The sequence below is a fragment of the Gopherus evgoodei genome, chromosome 3 (assembly GCF_007399415.2).
Source record: "Gopherus evgoodei ecotype Sinaloan lineage chromosome 3, rGopEvg1_v1.p, whole genome shotgun sequence".
Lineage (NCBI taxonomy): Eukaryota > Metazoa > Chordata > Testudines > Testudinidae > Gopherus > Gopherus evgoodei.
Genome location: NC_044324.1, coordinates 30,513,624 through 30,531,005, shown reverse-complemented (window position 1 = coordinate 30,531,005; position 17,382 = coordinate 30,513,624). Strand labels below are relative to the sequence as shown.

Here is a 17,382-nt window from a genome sequence, read left to right as displayed (position 1 = left end):
CTTTAGAGTCTACAAGTCCCCTCAGTCCTACTTTTTATTCCGCCAATCGCTAAGACAAACAAGTTTGCTTACATTTATGGGAGATACTGCTGTCTGCTTTGTATTCACACTGTCACCTAAAAGTGAGAACAGGCATTCACATGGCACTGTTGTAGCCAGCATTGCAAGGTATTTACGTGCCAGATATGCTAAACATTCACATGGCCCATCATACTTCGGCCACCATTCCAGAGGACATATTTCCACGCTGACGATGTTCGTTAAGAAAATAATAATGCATCAATTAAATTTGTGACTGCACTCCTGGGGGGGGGGGGGGGGGGGAAGAATTGTATGACCCCTGCTCTGTTTTACCTGCATTCTGCATATATTTCATGTTGTTATAATTCATGAAATTCATTATAATTCATAAAATGTAATGTGGCTAAAATGTAAAGTAATGCACATTGGAAAAAATAACCCCAACTATACATACAATATGATGGGGGCTAATTTAGCTACAACGAATCAGGAAAAAGATCTTGGAATCATCATGGATAGTTCTCTGAAGATGTCCACTCAGTGTGCAGAGGCGGTCAAAAAAGCAAACAGGATGTTAGGAATCATTAAAAAGGGGATAGAGAATAAGACTGAGAATATATTATTGCCCTTATATAAATTAATGGTATGCCCACATCTTGAATATTGCGTACAGATGTGGTCTCCTCATCTAAAAAAAAAGATATACTGGCATTAGAAAAGGTTCAGAGAAGGGCAACGAAAATGATTAGAGGTTTGAAACAGGTCCCATATGAGAAGGGATTAAAGAGGCTAGGACTTATCAGCCTGGAAAAGAGGAGACTAAGGGGGGATATGATAGAGGTGTATAAAATCATGAGTGACGTGGAGAAAGTAAATAAGGAAAAGTTATTTACTTGTTCCCATAAGAACTAAGGGCCACCAAATGAAATTAATGGGCAGCAGGTTTAAAACAAATAAAAGCAAGTTCTTCACACAGCACACAGTCAACTTATGGAACTCCTTGCCTGAGGAGGTTGTGAAGGCTAGGACTATAACAGGGTTTAACAGAGAACTGGATAACTTCATGGAGGTTAAGTCCATTAATGGCTATTAGCCAGAATGTGTAAGGAATGGTGTCCCTAGCTTCTGTTTTTCAGAGGATGGAGATGGATGGCAGGAGAGAGATCACTTGATCATTACTTGTTAAGTCAGGGGTCAGCAACCTTTCAGAAGTGGTATGCCGAGTCTTCATTCATTCACTTTAATTTAAGGTTTCACATGCCCGTAATACATTTTAATGTTTTTAGAAGACTCTAAGTCTATATATTATACAACTAAATCATTGTTGTATTGTAAAATAAACAAGGTTTTCAAAATGTTTAAGAAGCTTCATTTAAAATTAAATTAAAATGTTGATCTTACGCCGCCAGCCCGCTCAGCCCGCTGCTAGTCTGGGGTTCTGTTCACCTAGGCCAGTACTGGGCTGAGCTGGGCCTGCTGCTGGGACCCTGGCTGGCAAGGGTCCGGCAGCCAGAACCTCAGACCGGCAATGGGCTGAGTGGCTCAGCCCACTGCTGCTCAGGGGTTCCATCTGCCGGCTCCTACCAACCGGGATCCCGGCTGCCGGACCCGCTCAGCCCGCTGCCGGTCTGGGGTCCCGGCCTTGCCAACATACAGTGGGTACCTACCTTCTCCCTGGTTCTGGCCCATTCTCTGCCTCTCTCTGCACTGAGCTGAGGGTGGGAGTGCACTGAACACAGGGCTGGGGGTGAAGGGTCTGGCCAGGAGCTAGAATAAGGAAGGGGGCTTAGGGTTGGGGCAGGAGGTTTGGGTGTGGGGCACTTACCTGGGCAGCTTCCATTGTGAGGCGTGCAGATGGGAATGTGTGCATGGAGGGGGGTGTGTGCAGGAGCTCTCATTTGGTGCTCAGGGTGGGGGTGGGGAGGCTGGGTATGTGTGGGAGTGCCGGAGTCAGGGTTGGGGTTGTGGGGAGGGTGAAGGAGTCAAGCAGAGGGCTGGGTGTGTATGAGGGGGGTACAGGGCTCAGGGCAGGGGATGTGTGCGTGGCTGCGGAGCTCAGGGCAGAGGGCTGGCGGGAGTATGTGGAGGGGGGTCAGAGCAGGGGGCTGGAGGGGATATGCCCCTATTCCATCCCCCCAAGGCACTGCCCCCGCTTAATATCTGTCTCCACCAGGAGCAGCGAGCATGCTGACTCTTCCCGACCCCCTCCCTTGCAAGGGCCATCAGCTGATCGACCAGCAGGGAGGGAGGGATGAAGAGGCAGAGGAGGGGCAAGAACCCAGCACACTGCAGGAAGAGGCAGGGGAGCTGGCAGGACCAAGCTTCTGCCCTCGTGGGGCGGATGTGTGTGGAGGGGCAGCAGAGGGCAGAGAAGAGTGGGCCGGGTCGGGCAGGGCAGATTTTTAATGGCACGTTGCTGCCTGCCGGGACTCCAGCAGGCAGCAGCGCGCCATTAAAAATCGGCTCGTGTGCTGTCTTAGGCACGCGTGCCATAGGTTTCCGATCCATGTTAGTTTCACTCTCTCTGGGGCACCTGGCATTGGCCACCGGCGGTAAACAGGATACTGGACTAGATGGACCTTTGGTCTGACCCAGTATGGCCATTCTCATGTTATAGCAGTCTCAGATGATGACTCAGCACATGTTAATTTTAAGAACACTTTCACAGCAGATTTGACAAAACATAAAGAAGGTACTAATGCGAGATTTCTAAAAATAGCTACAGCGCTCAACCCAAGGTTTAAGTATCTAAACTGCTGTTCAAAATCTAAGAGGAACAAGGTGTGGAGCCTGCTTTTAGAAGCCTTAAAAGAGCAACACTCTGATGTGGAAACTACAGAACCCAAACCACCAAAAAAAGAAAATCAACCTTCTGCTGGTGGCATCTGACTCAGAAGATGAAAATGAACATGCGTCAGTCCACACTGCTTTGGATCGTTATCAAGCAGAACCCATCATCAGCATGGAAGCATGTTCTCTGGAATGGTGGTTGAAGCATGAAGGGACATATAAATCTTTAGCACACCTGGCATGTAAATATCCTTGCAATGCCAGCTACAACAGTGCCATGCAACCACATTCTCATTTTTGGGTGACACTGTAAACAAGAAGCAGGCAGCATTATCTCCTGCAAATTGTAACCAACCTTGTTTGTCTGAGTGACTGGCTGACCAAGAAGTAAGACTTAAAAGCTACACATCGTTTTATTTTTGAATGCAGTATTTTTTTTCTTTTACATAAATTCTACATTTGTAAGTTCAACTTTCATGATAAAGAGATTGCACTACAGTACTTGTATTAGATTAATTGAAAATTTTTTTTGTTCTTTATGGTGCAAATATTTGTATCAAAAATAAATATAAAGTGAGCACTGTACACTTTATAAGCAATAATTGACCTGTACTGTTTATTCCCTCTGAAGCATCTGGGCTCGTCAATGTCTGAAGACAGTCTATTAGGCTAGATGGACCATTGGTCTGACCCAGTATGGCCATGCTTAATACCACTCTAATAGCCTGACAGCCTCATGTTGCTGGTCTGCCTTTTGCAACTGCCAAGTCAATTTTACCCACCTATGCACAGTCAACATTTATGTAGCACTAATCTTTCTAGCATCTAAGCTCCATACATGACTCGGGCTCTTAGGCGCTGTGATAATACAAATAGCTATACTGAGAGAAAAGAGACTGGGAGACTTGCAGGTGAAGATGCTCAGGGTCCCGCACTAATTAAAAGATTAGAGGAGAGCCCCTCAACTGGAATGACAGCCTGGGTGAACCACCACAGCATGGATGGACATGGACAGGTCTCAGCTGGGCCTGCACTTCTCATTTCTTCCCCCCTGTTCCCCAACAGTTCCACTCACTCATGTCCACTGCATATGGATGACCAGACCACAGGAGCAAGGTGGCGAAGGAGGGTGAAAGTGAAGTGAGTCCAGGAGTTGGAGTCCACTGTCCCTTCACCAAAGTATCTCAACTTGAGAGGCTCCCTTGTTGGGCTGTCTCAGCTCACTGAAGCAGTAGCCCTTGAGGAGCCCGTTTGTGTCTTGATGCCTCCACAAAGATAACTCAGCTTTCCTGTAATTGCTGCTACTGCTACCTTGACTCCTAAGAACACTCAGGCAGTAGCATCAAGGGAGTAGAATGTCTTCTTGCTAAGATATCAACGCACCAAGGGCTCTCCAAGGCATTGCTGTTTCATTGAACCAGGGGATGCTTAGCACAGAGCTCCTCACAAAACAGAACTCAGTGAATAACTTCTGCTAAGCAGTAAAAATTGAAAAAACAAGCTTATCTTTTCCTTAAGACTTTACTGAAGTGCTGGTGAGTAAAGTTTGGACTTTCAGCAACTCAGATAAGAGTCCAAAAACCCTCAGGATTCATAAGAAATATGTAGACTAAATTCAAACATGAAGTCTTAATCAAAGAGATTTTAGCCCTGCTTTAAACACAAAATTCAACACTACTTTAACCAATCAATTGCTAGGGCACCTCTAGGATAAGCAGCTATTTATGACGGAATTGAGTTAATAAACACAATAAAAGCTTTTCTGCACTTCTATAGTGTCTTTTACTGGAGGATCTAAATGGGCTATTACAAATATTAATTTAACCTCAACACCTCTGGGAGGAATATTAAGTATTATCTCATTTTACAAATGAACAAGTTGCTTCACTTACACGTACCGTATATACTTGTTCATAAACTGAGTATTTTGGTAAAAAAATGACGCATCAAAGAGCGAGGGTCAGCTTATAAATGGGTCTACCTCAAAATTTGATGATTTTAAACTCTATGGAATCATTTAATTAAATATCTAATACAGTGTCATTTTGTTTACCTGAAGCGTCTGCAGGCACGGAGCCCCTCAGCTCTCATTGGCTAGAAATGGCCAACCACAGCCACAGGGAGCTGAGGGCTCCATGCCTACAGATGCTCCAGGTAAACAAAACATTCCAACCCACCAGCTGCTTACTCTGACGGCCGGGAGCCAAAGTCTGCCAACCCCTGAAATATAGAGTTGACTTATGAAAGGGTCATACAGGTTTTGCTATTTTTACCTAACCATCTTGGGGCAGGTCAACTTATAATAAACAGTCTAATGAACAAACATATTTATGGTACTTTATGGCACTAAAATAAGTGTATTTCCCATCTTTAGTCTCATTCATATTTTCAATATAGTGTTCTACATAAAGCAAAAAGTAATTTTCAGTCATTTGAACACAAGTGTCGTGACAAATATTTAGGTGGAGGAAACAAAAAACTGAAAATGCAATTTGAAAAACTGTTATATAGAGTAGGAATAATCTGATACAGCAGCTCTTCAAAATGATAACTAATATTTCTCTTTCCAGTGCACATACTATCTACTATTTATAACTAGTTAGAACATCATAAACCAGCACACTTGAATTAGATTTGATATTTAGTAAACTGAGAGCAGTGCAGCAAAACAATACATTGTCAGCTTTTTGTCACTGACCTCTAAAGTATTTATGCATTATAAAAATCTCACCTATGTGCGGCTGCTGAGCTGCAGCCAATGCGTACTGTTGCTGCTGGGCTGCTGTTAACTGCTGGACAGTTAGCGCATTAGTCCTCTGGAAAAGCTATGAAATAGCAAACATTTAAGTTTTCAATTAAAGATGTGAGATATGCTTAAAGTTTAGAATTTATACAAAAAATACTATAAACCACGACTCTTCTGAAATAGGTTGGAAAATTGCGCACAACATATTAAATGGAAATTTAAGTACATTTATTTGTTCCCATCCTACACTCTCTCAAGTATAGGAGTTTAATAAGGTGAAATACATCAAGAATTTTATGCTTAAATTGTTAATTATCAAGAACAAAAACTAAGTGCAGCATCTTCAAAGCACAGAATATTTTAACGCATTCCCATCAGTTCTATAAGAACAGCACTAACCTGCTGCTGAGAACTGTAGTCAAAAAGTCCTACAGTAGCTCCTGAGGAGTCCATTTGTACCTGATTGCCAGGATAGTCAAACTGCAAAGAATCAAGACCAACTTGTTCCATGGCATCCAGATTCTGAGTTTCTGGGTTTGAAAAGTCTTCTACCAGAGGTTTGTGGGTTGCAGGATTGGGAAGCGGACCTAATCCTTCTGTGGAGTTAGGGTTAGGACCCAGGCGCTCAGCTACTTCTGTTGGGGAGGCTTGTCGGCTTCCAGGAGTACGACTGAATAGAGGAAATTAAAAGATAGCCTCTTACAGCTGCGATAAATAAATCAATAATGGGCAAAGCATATTACAATATGTTGAAGGAGAATCTTTAAACATGAAAAAGTTTACAAATATAACTAAGAGAAAGAAGATTTACTATAAGCAGTTTAACAGGCATATAACGGTGACCTAGCAAAAAGCACACCTTTAGCTTTACCCGTTTACTTGCGTTATAAAGCCCACTGAAAAATACTTCCAGACTCCTTTGAATGAAATGATGTGAACTGCTGATCACCTGTAAGGGCTTGTCTAGATGGCGAGTCAGTGCCTGGCAAGCTGGGGTTTAAATCTACAGCATGTTGGCATGCAGTGTACTACCTGGCCATGCGGACAATGTTACTGTACACTAAGAGCACCCCAGTGTGCTGCCAAAGGTTGGTAAGGTATCACACTCCACTTCCCAAATGGGAAGTGTTATGTCAGTCCTACTTCTCTCATCTCTGCAGCACTCAAAGGTTTAAATTTTTCTCACTGAAATGAAGGCATGGGTGACTCCAGCAAACCTGTAGACATAACTCTGAACTTTCCAGTATAAAAAAATCAGAAGTCAGTCTTTTGCTGGGGGAAGGAAAACATCACAAAGCCTGTCACTTTTAAAAAGCCGATTCATTCCAGAGCACATATAGCCACTCTAGTGCTTTGATGGTGACAAAGAGCAACACTATGGCAGGGAACTTTTGTCAGCTAGTAACCCAGCCTGGCTACAAACCTAGATTAAGCATTAAAAAACAGTTAGTACTGCCTTTTCTTTGCCTGTGACAAGCCAGGAACCAAAGAAACTACAGTTTCATGCACTGGTTATTTCAATATCCATTTCACTTATAAATAAGAATTATATAGGAAGAAACCCCACATCACAAGTTAATTCAAAATACAAATGTCAAGAGATACAGGATGATTAGGACAAACATTTTAAAAAATATATTTAGTTAGGATAGGTTTTGCTCCTTACAGTGGTGCAGTTGTGTTGCTATAGTTAAAGTTGTGTCAATAGTTCAATTATAAACCTCTATTTGCAGGGTTTCATAACTCTGCTTCAAATTGGCCACTTATTTAGATAGCCTTTTCTATTATTTCTTGAGAAGTTTACTGGGTTTGGATGCTCTTCTGCACTTACGCAAATAAAAAAAATGTCATTTCTAAAAAAATAATTTGGAAACCATTTTGTTTTTAATATTGTCATTGCTATTGATATTTAAACAAAATAATAGAACAGATTAAAATTAATCTACTCTGCAAGTGCAATACACAATTAAAATGAATGAAAAATGTTTTATTTTTGATACTGTAGCATGCATTCCAAAGGAGTGACGGTAGCTTTTCAGATTCACAATATGTTGAGGATTTCTCTTTTGGCATAATTAACATGTTTGTTTGTTATTTTGTTTGTTTTTAATATGGGCAATCATGTATTTATCCAAAAGACTAGAAATGGGTCTGGAGGATTCATTCTTATCCATAGGGTAAATATCCATTTCCTTGCCTTCCAAAATTAACAAAATAAAAGTAAAATCAAACAAACATTTAAATATATAGGTTCAATTTTAGACCAAGAAAAGAATATTAAAAGTTAAAGATTATGATCTTGAACTCAAGTTTTGTACCTCCTCATTCTCCCATCCATATTAAAATGGACTTATAAGCAGCAGTCTGAACAGAAGTTTTCTGGTTTGTCAATGATTATGTAAATTATCAAGGATTCATTAGATAGATATTTAGATATCAAGGTAATTAATCTGGTAATTGTAAAGTACCAAAGGTTTAATTATAGATTAGATAAAATAGGGTGGCTGCTTGTGATGACTGATTGGACTGTTATGAGTGGGATCAACGTTTAACTCCCAAGCTTGGACCCTCTCCTTTTAAAACAAAAAACAAAAACAAAAAAACAGAATAAATGTCACTCTCGTCAGCATTCAGAATGGTGATGACTGGCTGAGAAGGGAGCAGAATCACATCATGTTGGTCAGATTGTGTGTGGAAACTGAATTGGGGTTCTGACAGGTTATGCAGAGGGAGGATGCGCTGCTTTACAGCAAAATTAGAGGTTACATTAAAATTCTGCAGGACTAACTCCTTAATACGAGTCAGATGTGAAAGTTATGAAGTTTAAGAAGAAAAAAGTCACAGAAAGTAATTTAGTTCATGATTTATTAATAGTATAACATCTTAAAGCCCCCGTTAACATATGTTATACAATGCCTTTTGCAGGTAGTCATTTATTTTGAACAACTACTAGATTTATTTATCTAAGATGAACTTTTCTCTCTCATGAAAAATGACACGTGGGCTAATGAAACTGTAAGTAACATGGCACAGCAGGAGGGGGAGGATGTGAGATAAAAGAATCAATCTACAGCTGAACAAATGTTTGAATTTGACACAAACAAGAACTGCAAGTATCCCTAAAGAGATATGCTTGTCTTCTTGAGAAACAGTTAAAAGCTTACTTAAAATCTTTGCAATCGGCATCCATTCCATTTGGCAAACCTCTGCCATTTATTTTAGTAACATCCTCATCATCTCCTTGTTTAAGATCTCTGTTTTTGTCCTCCTCAAATGGAGAAGCCTTTCCTTTCTGATCTCCTTTCTCAGGTCCATCTGTTTCAGCATCTCTAGTGCCCTGAGGAAAAAGAATCTGTTTGATTCTGAATATTTAACAGAACACAAAAGGAGCACCATAAGATGACCTAATTCTACACTATAGTGCATGTAAAAAATACAAACATTTTGTTCTAAATAAAATTGCATTTGATAGGTAACTTGTTTATGAAGTTTCAACCACACGCAATTAGTAATTGCTAAAACATAAAAGGGCATTGTCAGGATTTATAATGGAAAAGTTAACTCAACCTTAACTATAGCGGTGCTGGGAAAGCAGTAATACCACAAATTAGATCACTGTATACTGTTTTAAAAAAAAATTTAAAAAAATCAAAGAAGTGTTTTTAAGAACACAAATAATATGAAGCTCTACCCAAAGGTCATTTTGTATTTTGCTTTAAATACAGTTAAGAGTTTTTACAGCTCACCAGTGATTTGTACAGTACCTATTTTTCTGACTGGATTTGAAGGTGATTGGTAAATAAATGCAATAATTTTCCTGAGATACTTATTCAAGGCCAACAACTCCCCAAATGCTTCTCCCTAACCTCTTCATGTTAGGACCTTCCAACTAAGGAAAAGTGGTGGGTAAGAACTGCACATTCCTCAATTGAAGGGAAAGATAGAAGAGAAATGGAAAAATGCAGTAGAAAAACGTAAGTATGTACAAGAATTCATAGCACTGCTGTAAGTAACTATGCAAGTTTAAAGCATTAGATTACTTACAAAAGCTCCTTTCCTAAACCGAGAATCCAATTTATCTGCTGGAGAGGAACTTAACACATATTCTACCATGCTCACTCCAAGGCCACCACTTTCTGATCGAGGAGACAATACAGCATTTACTTCACTGTTTCCATGAAAACCCTGTCCAGGCTTTCTCTGTACCATAATAGGCTGGGACATAGAATGGTCTGTTAAAAAAAAAAAAAAAAAAATTAATCTGTCCTTTACAGTATAACTTGCAAAGCTGTTAACATTTCATAAAGGGGAACATATTAAGCAAGACCGGAACATGACAAATACAAAGCCAGTTTTATTTTTAAAAGTTATAACTGAATATATTTATTTTAAAAAGAATCTTGTATCCCAGTTTTGAGACGCTAAGTGTTACTGGCATACTATTGTCATTTGTTCAGTATAGATTTCTCAGAATTAATGTGAGGAAAAACAATTTAAAATTTAATGCATATCTAGGGTTTTATAAAACTATTACTTTCAGATAACGGTTAACAGGAATGATCTTTAAATGTGTATTATAATCACTTACGAGGAGTTCCCCATGCAGTCTCTCTCCACTCATCACCAAGGAATATCCCTTTTTGTCCATCTTTTGCTGAATCATCAGGTTCCCAAAACTTTTTGGCGGGTAACAGCTATTTAAGAGGGGAAGTTACTTCATTTAAAATAGCCAAAAAATAACCAATAGTTCTTATAAATAACCAAAAATATTAACAGCACAACTAAGGGGGATATGCTCCATCAATGAAACAAAAAAAAATTCTAGATATTTAATTTAGACATTCTATAGATGTTAAATGTACAGAAGGAAACAAATTACATTTAAACAACATTTAAAGAGTGAAAAATAGTGTCTAATTAATTCCTCATGAAAGGAGCCCAACTGACAACCTAAGACTCAGGAACTAGTTACCCAGAACACACACAGAATGAACAGTAACTATGGAAGCTTTTCCATGCTAATGTGCTGATGTTCTTCAATCCTCACTTAGTAGGTTGCATCTCTAAAGATGCGAAGACACTCTAGTTTCCATCATGATTCAAAATATTGGCCTTTCAGCCCAGACAACTAACAAGAATACAAAATTCAGAGGTAGTATTCATGATGTGGTTGTGTTAACTTGGAAACGGACCAAGTCCACAAACTTCAGATAGCAACTATCCGCATGATGGCAGTTCAGCTACCTTTACCTTACTACAAACCCTGACATGTTTGACCCAGTTACCTACAGATTAAAGGTTCCAAATCTCAGTCATTCCCCTTAGCGATAGGGTTTGCTCAAGTTACTACTTCTAAGTTAGAAAAACCAAAGCCATTTCAGAAAGCAGACACTGCATTTAACTTGATCAAAAACATTTCTATGTCACCAGTCTTTACATCATAATTTTTTCTATCCTGTTTTATAACTATAAACATCAGTGGCAATATAACTAGGTTTACCAACTCTGTCACTGAGGTGTACATTTAAGTCCTCTCAAACACATTAAGAACACAGTTTTCATTGGACTAATTTTTGTGCACTCTGAAAAAGTGTACCCAGCATTTATTTTTAAAAATCTATTTGTTAGTGGACAGTAGGAAAACATTTGAAAGAAGAATATTAATCTAATTCAGCAGAATTTAATGATCCATTTAAAACAAGTTTCTAGGCCTTCTGGAACGGAAAAAAAATATGACAAATGTAATCTGATGCAACACTATATTGCCTAGTCTGCAGATAGTGCCTATGCAGCAGCTGCTATCCTCTCTGCTGCTAGTTGGGATAAGGAACATAAATGGCACTAGCGAAACTAATACCATATGGGTTGGGCCCCACCAAATTCACAGTCCATTTTCATAAATTTCATGGTCATAAAATTTTAAAAATCTTGAATTTCACCATTTCAGATATTTAAACCTTAAATTTTCATGATGGTGTAACAAAACATGAATTTCTATTTAAAAATGGCAAAATATAAACATGTAAAACCCTTGAGAGTCAAATTGGGGTCCTGACCCAGAAGGGGGTTTCAAGGCTATTGTGTGCGTGTGGGGCGAGGTGTCACAGTATTGCCACCCTTACTTCTGCGCTGCCTTCAGAGCTAGGGGCTGGAGAGCAGCAGCTCCTGACCAGATCCCTAGCTCTGAATGCAGTGCTACTGCCAACAGCAGCACAGAAGTACAGATAGCAATACCATGATGCCCTACAATAGCCTTGTGACCCCTGTTTGGGTCAGGACCTCCAGTTTGAGAAACGCTGTACTTTTGTCTACTTTTATCCTGTACTATAGGCTACTTTTATAGTACAGGGTAAAAGTACATAAAAGACCAGATTTCATGGTCTGGGACACATATTTCATGGCAATGAATTTGGTAGGGCAACAAAAAGAGACCATGAGGCAATGAGAGTAGTTGAGATCCCACTTCTTTAGTGGTCAGAAAGCTGAAATCAAGGAAGTTGCTTCTCTGCTCTAGTAACTAAAGGATTAATGAGGCTTCAAATGTCTCAGAAACCTACTAGCCAGGAACAAAGTTGGTGGGTAGAATCAGTGGGAGAATAGTTAAATTAAATTTGAAGGCCATTTCTCCATTCTTCATATTGAAATCCCTGGTTCTTATAGTGGGATTTTAAAAAGTTATAAATGAAGGGAGAAAAATAACTAGAAAGACAGAGGACATACTTTTAGCTATGTTCAGGAGGGTCTATGTTCATGATAGTATTTTGGTATGCAGTGTCTTCATGTCAGAGACTGCAATGGAAGATGCTTAAGTGTCTGTTTCTATTTTGTATATTTTAAAAAGTAATCACCAGGTGTCCACATAATAGATTTTCATGTGGGACAAAACACTATGTCTTCTATAAGTTTGCAAAGATCTAAATACTTCAGATCTCAAAGGATGGAGAAGTACATCTCAAGGACCTTGCAGGGATTCCTCAATACTAGGTAACTGAGTGAAATTTAATGGCTTACTAACTAATGGTCCCATCTAGCTTTAAAATCCATATCTATGTCTGTAAAGGCACCACTGTTTTCCTTCTGAATGTCCCAGGATAGGGAAGGAGGGAAATAAAGCCATTTTATGAAGACTATAAAAAAAAAGTGTGTGTTTATTGAAAAAGTGGCACTTCCAATAGAAAGTGCAAATACGATCATTCAGTTTAGAGATTTTTCTGGCTGAGATTACAGATACCCAAAGCAAAAAACTGATAGGAAGAATGAAGCAGATTAAATCAGAATCTGATAAGGTCATCAAATTGTCATGTACTTCTAGCATGTTTATTTTGTGTCCTCTCAAATGAGGACATTTCTATATAAAAGACGGTTACTCACCTTTGTAACTGTTGTTCTTCGAGATGTGTTGCTCACATCCATTCCAGGTAGGTGTGCGCGCCGCGCGTGCACGTTCGTCGGAAACTTTTTTTACCCTAGCAACTCCAGTGGGCCGGCAGGTCGCCCCCTAGAGTGGCGCCGCCATGGCGCTCTATATATACCCCTGCCGGCCCGCCCGCTCCTCAGTTCCTTCTTGCCGGCTACTCCGACAGTGGGGAAGGAGGGCGGGTGTGGAATGGATGTGAGCAACACATCTCGAAGAACAACAGTTACAAAGGTGAGTAACCGTCTTTTCTTCTTCGAGTGATTGCTCACATCTATTCCAGGTAGGTGACTCCCAAGCCATACCTAGGCGGTGGGGTCGGAGTGAGAAGTCGCGGCACGGAGCACTGCAGTTCCGAAGGCCGCATCCTCCCTCGACTGCTGGACCAGGGCGTAGTGGGAAGCAAAGGTGTGGACCGATGACCAGGTCGCTGCCCGACAGATTTCCTGGATGGGCACACGGGCGAGGAAAGCCAGCGACGACGCCTGCGCCCTGGTAGAATGCGCAGTCACACGGCCCGTAGGGACATGGGCCAAGTCATAACAGGTCCTGATACAGGACGTAACCCAAGAGAATACCCTCTGGGAGGAGATAGGAAGACCTTTCATACGATCTGCTACCGCCACGAAAAGTTGGGGGGATTTTCGGAAGGGCTTAGTCCTCTCTATGTAGAACGCGAGAGCCCTACGGACATCCAGCGAGTGGAGCTGCTGCTCCCTGCCTGAGGAGTGAGGTTTTGGGAAAAAAACCGGAAGGAAAATCTCTTGGTTGACGTGAAAGGCTGAGACCACCTTGGGCAGAAAAGCAGGGTGTGGCCTCAGCTGCACCTTATCCTTGTGGAAGACCGTATATGGGGGGTCTACCACAAGAGCTCGGAGCTCCGACACCCGTCTAGCTGAGGTGATAGCCACTAGAAAGGCAGTTTTCCAAGAGAGGTAGAGCAGGGAGCAAGTAGCTAATGGCTCAAAGGGGGGCCCCATGAGCCGGGACAACACCAGGTTAAGATCCCAGGTTGGAGCAGGGGGACGGACGTTAGGGAATAAACGTTCCAGCCCTTTAAGGAATCTCGACACCGTCGGGTGAGAAAAAACGGAGCGACCGTCCGCACCCGGGTGAAAGGTGGAGATAGCTGCTAGGTAGATTCGCAACGACGATAAGGCCAGACCTTGCCCTTTGAGGGACAAAACGTAGTCTAAGATTTCGGATACCGAAACTTCCATAGGGCGGAGATTTCTCTCTACGCACCAACAGGAGAAGCGCTTCCATTTCGCTGAATATGTGGCTCTTGTGGACGGTTTCCTGCTGCTCAAGAGCACCTCTCTCACAGGCGTAGAGCAGCGCAGCTCGGAACCAGTCAGCCACGCAGGAGCCACGCCGCTAGGTGCAGCGACTGCAGGTCTGGGTGACAGAGGGTCCCGTGGTCCTGGGTAATCAGGTCCGGATGAAGGGGCAGGGGAACTGGGTCGGCTATGGCCAAGTCCAGCAGCATGGTGTACCAGTGCTGCCTGGGCCACGCCGGGGCCACCATGATCACGAGAGCCCTGTCCCTGCGCACCTTCAGGAGGACCTTGTGGACCAGAGGGAACGGGGGAAATGCATAGTACAGGTGGGTTGACCACTGGATGAGGAAGGCATCCGCTATCGACCCCGGCTCCCTGCCCTGAAAGGAGCAGAACACTTGGCACTTCCTGTTCCCTTTGGACGCGAAGAGGTCCACCCGGGGATAACCCCACCTCCGGAAAATGGAGAGAGCGACGTCCGGGCGAAGGGACCACTCGTGTGACAGGAAGGATCTGCTCAATCGATCTGCCAGAGTGTTCCGTACTCCAGGGAGGAAGGAAGCCCTGAGGTGAATGGAGTGGGCTACGCAAAAGTCCCAGAGACGTATCGCCTCGTGGCACAGGGAGGAGGACCTGGTGCCTCCCTGCTTGTTGATATAGTACATGGTCGTCGTGTTGTCCGTGAACACGGCGACACAACGACCCTGAAGCTGATGACAAAACGCTTGACAAGCAAGGCGGACCGCTCTCAACTCCCGCATGTTGATGTGGAGCCCCACCTCCTCCTGGGACCACAGGCCCTGTGTCCGCAGGGTCCCTAGGTGGGCCCCCCAGCCTAGATCTGAGGCATCCGTTGTCAGGGATACCGAGGGCTGAGAGGGGTGAAAGGGAAGACCCGCACATAATACGGACTGGTCTAACCACCAGCCGAGAGAATCTAAGACCTTCTGGGGGATTGTGACTAACATGTCTAAAGGTTGCCTTGCCGGCCTGTAATGACTGATAAGCCACAGCTGGAGAGGCCTCATGTGGAGCCGAGCGTAGTCGGTCACAAAAGTGCACGCCGCCATGTGGCCTAACAGGGTTAGACATGTCCTCACTGACGTCAATGGGGCTGACCGCAAACGTTGAACGATCGCCGCCATGGTCTGGAACCGTTGCAGAGGCAGCGAGGCCCTGCCCACAGTGGCATCCAGGACGGCCCCGATAAATTCCACCTTCTGCGTGGGCCTCAGAGTGGACTTGTCTGTGTTTATCAAGAGGCCCAGACTTGCAAATATGGCGGTGATCATGCGGACATGGCTGTTGACCTGCTGTTCCGACGTGCCCCGAATCAACCAGTCGTCCAGATAAGGGAACACGTGGACACGGTTGCGCCGAAGATGCGCCACGACAACTGCCATGCATTTTGTAAACACCCTCGGGGCCGTGGACAGGCCGAATGGGAGGACTGCAAACTGATAATGAAGAGCCCCCACAACGAAGCGGAGAAAGCGTCTGTGGCGCGGCCAAATGGCAATGTGGAAATACGCGTCCTGCATGTCGAGGGCGGCGTACCAGTCTCCCGGATCCAGGGATGGAATAATGGTCCCCAGGGATACCATGCGGAACTTCAACTTCACGAGGTATTTGTTGAGTTCTCGCAGGTCGAGGATAGGCCTGAGGCCCCCCTTGGCCTTGGGGATCAGAAAGTAGCGGGAATAAAACCCCTTGCCTTTCTCGCTTTCCGGAACCGCCTCTATAGCTCCTTTGCTGAGGAGCGTCTGCACCTCCTGCCGAAGGAATTGCTCGTGAGAGGGGTCCCTGAAGAGGGACGAGGAAGGAGGGCGGGAAGGAGGAAACGAAACAAACTGCAGGCGGTATCCCGTCTGCACCATGCTTAAGACCCAGCGGTCCGATGTTATTTGGGACCACGCCGGGAGGAAAAAACGAAAGGCGGTTTGAAAACGGGGGGGAAGGATCCATAGGGGAAACTGTTAACGCGCCCTCGGGCGCACCTTCAAAATGAAGGCTTAGGACCAGGCGGGGGTTTTGAGGAGCCTTGGTTCTGCCCCCCTTGGTTCCCAGACTGCCTGCGCCTGCCGTTCCTGCCGCGGCGCCTGTAAAGGTCCTGCCGCTGGCGGAACTGGGAAAACGGCCTACGTTGTTGCTGTTGTTGCGACCTAAAGGGTCTACGCTGCGTCACGGGGGTGTGCATCCCGAGGGACCGCATGATGACCCTGTTGTCTTTTAGACTCTTGAGTCTGGGGTCTGTCTTATCGGAAAACAGGCCCTGGCCTTCGAAAGGAAGGTCCTGTATAGTGTGCTGGAGCTCCGGCGGAAGGCCGGAAACCTGCAGCCAGGAGATGCGACGCATCGTAACTCCTGACGCGAGGGTACGGGCAGCCGAGTCCGCAGCGTCCAAGGAGGCTTGTAAGGCCGTGCGTGCGACCTTCTTGCCTTCGTCCAAGATGGCCGTAAACTCTTGGCGAGCATCCTGTGGCAGCAGCTCCTTAAATTTGTCCACTGCCACCCAGGAGTTAAAGGCGTATCTGCTCAGCAGGGCCTGCTGGTTAGAGACCCTGAGCTGCAGCGCCCCAGCCGAATACACCTTACGGCCAAGGAGGTCCATCCGCCTGGCCTCTCTGGACTTGGGGGCCGGAGCCTCCTGGCCGTGACGCTCCCTATCGTTCACCGATTGCACTACCAGTGAACCGGGAGTCGGGTGAACATGTAGATATTCGTATCCCCTAGAAGGGGCCATGTACTTTCTCTCGACTCCTTTCGCTGTCGGAGGGATGGAGGCCGGGGACTGCCAGATAGTATTGGCGTTGGCCTGGATGGTCCGTATGAAGGGCAGGGCGACCCTGGTGGGAGCATCAGAAGAGAGGATGGTGACAATTGGATCCTCTATCTCCGAGACCTCCTCTGCCTGCAGACTCAGATTTTGAGCCAATCGCCTGAGGAGGTCCTGGTGCGCCCTGAGATCCAGCGGGGGGGGACTGTTGGAGGAGGTACCCGCCACCGCCTCATCCGGGGAGGAGGATGATGAGACCCCAGGCACGAGAGTGTCCAACTGAGGGTCTTCCTCAGCCCTCGCCTCTGCCTCCGGAGCCACAGCGGAGTCCTGCTGTTTGGACTCTTCCTCCCCT

General features: G+C 44.2%; 1 protein-coding gene across 15 annotated transcripts in view; it reads right to left on the bottom strand.

Annotated features, from left to right (window-relative positions):
• Positions 1 to 17,382, bottom strand: part of PUM2 (pumilio RNA binding family member 2) — a 144,165-nt gene that overhangs the window by 66,227 nt on the left and 60,556 nt on the right. For all 15 annotated transcript variants that reach the window (XM_030555360.1, XM_030555355.1, XM_030555351.1 and 12 more), the window contains 5 exons: positions 10,146 to 10,251; positions 9,602 to 9,789; positions 8,722 to 8,894; positions 5,957 to 6,227; positions 5,543 to 5,636 (listed from right to left, as the gene is read on the bottom strand). In XM_030555360.1, coding sequence (XP_030411220.1) covers positions 5,543 to 5,636; positions 5,957 to 6,227; positions 8,722 to 8,894; positions 9,602 to 9,789; positions 10,146 to 10,251 — 832 coding nt within the window. The remainder of the gene's footprint in view (positions 1 to 5,542; positions 5,637 to 5,956; positions 6,228 to 8,721; positions 8,895 to 9,601; positions 9,790 to 10,145; positions 10,252 to 17,382) is intronic.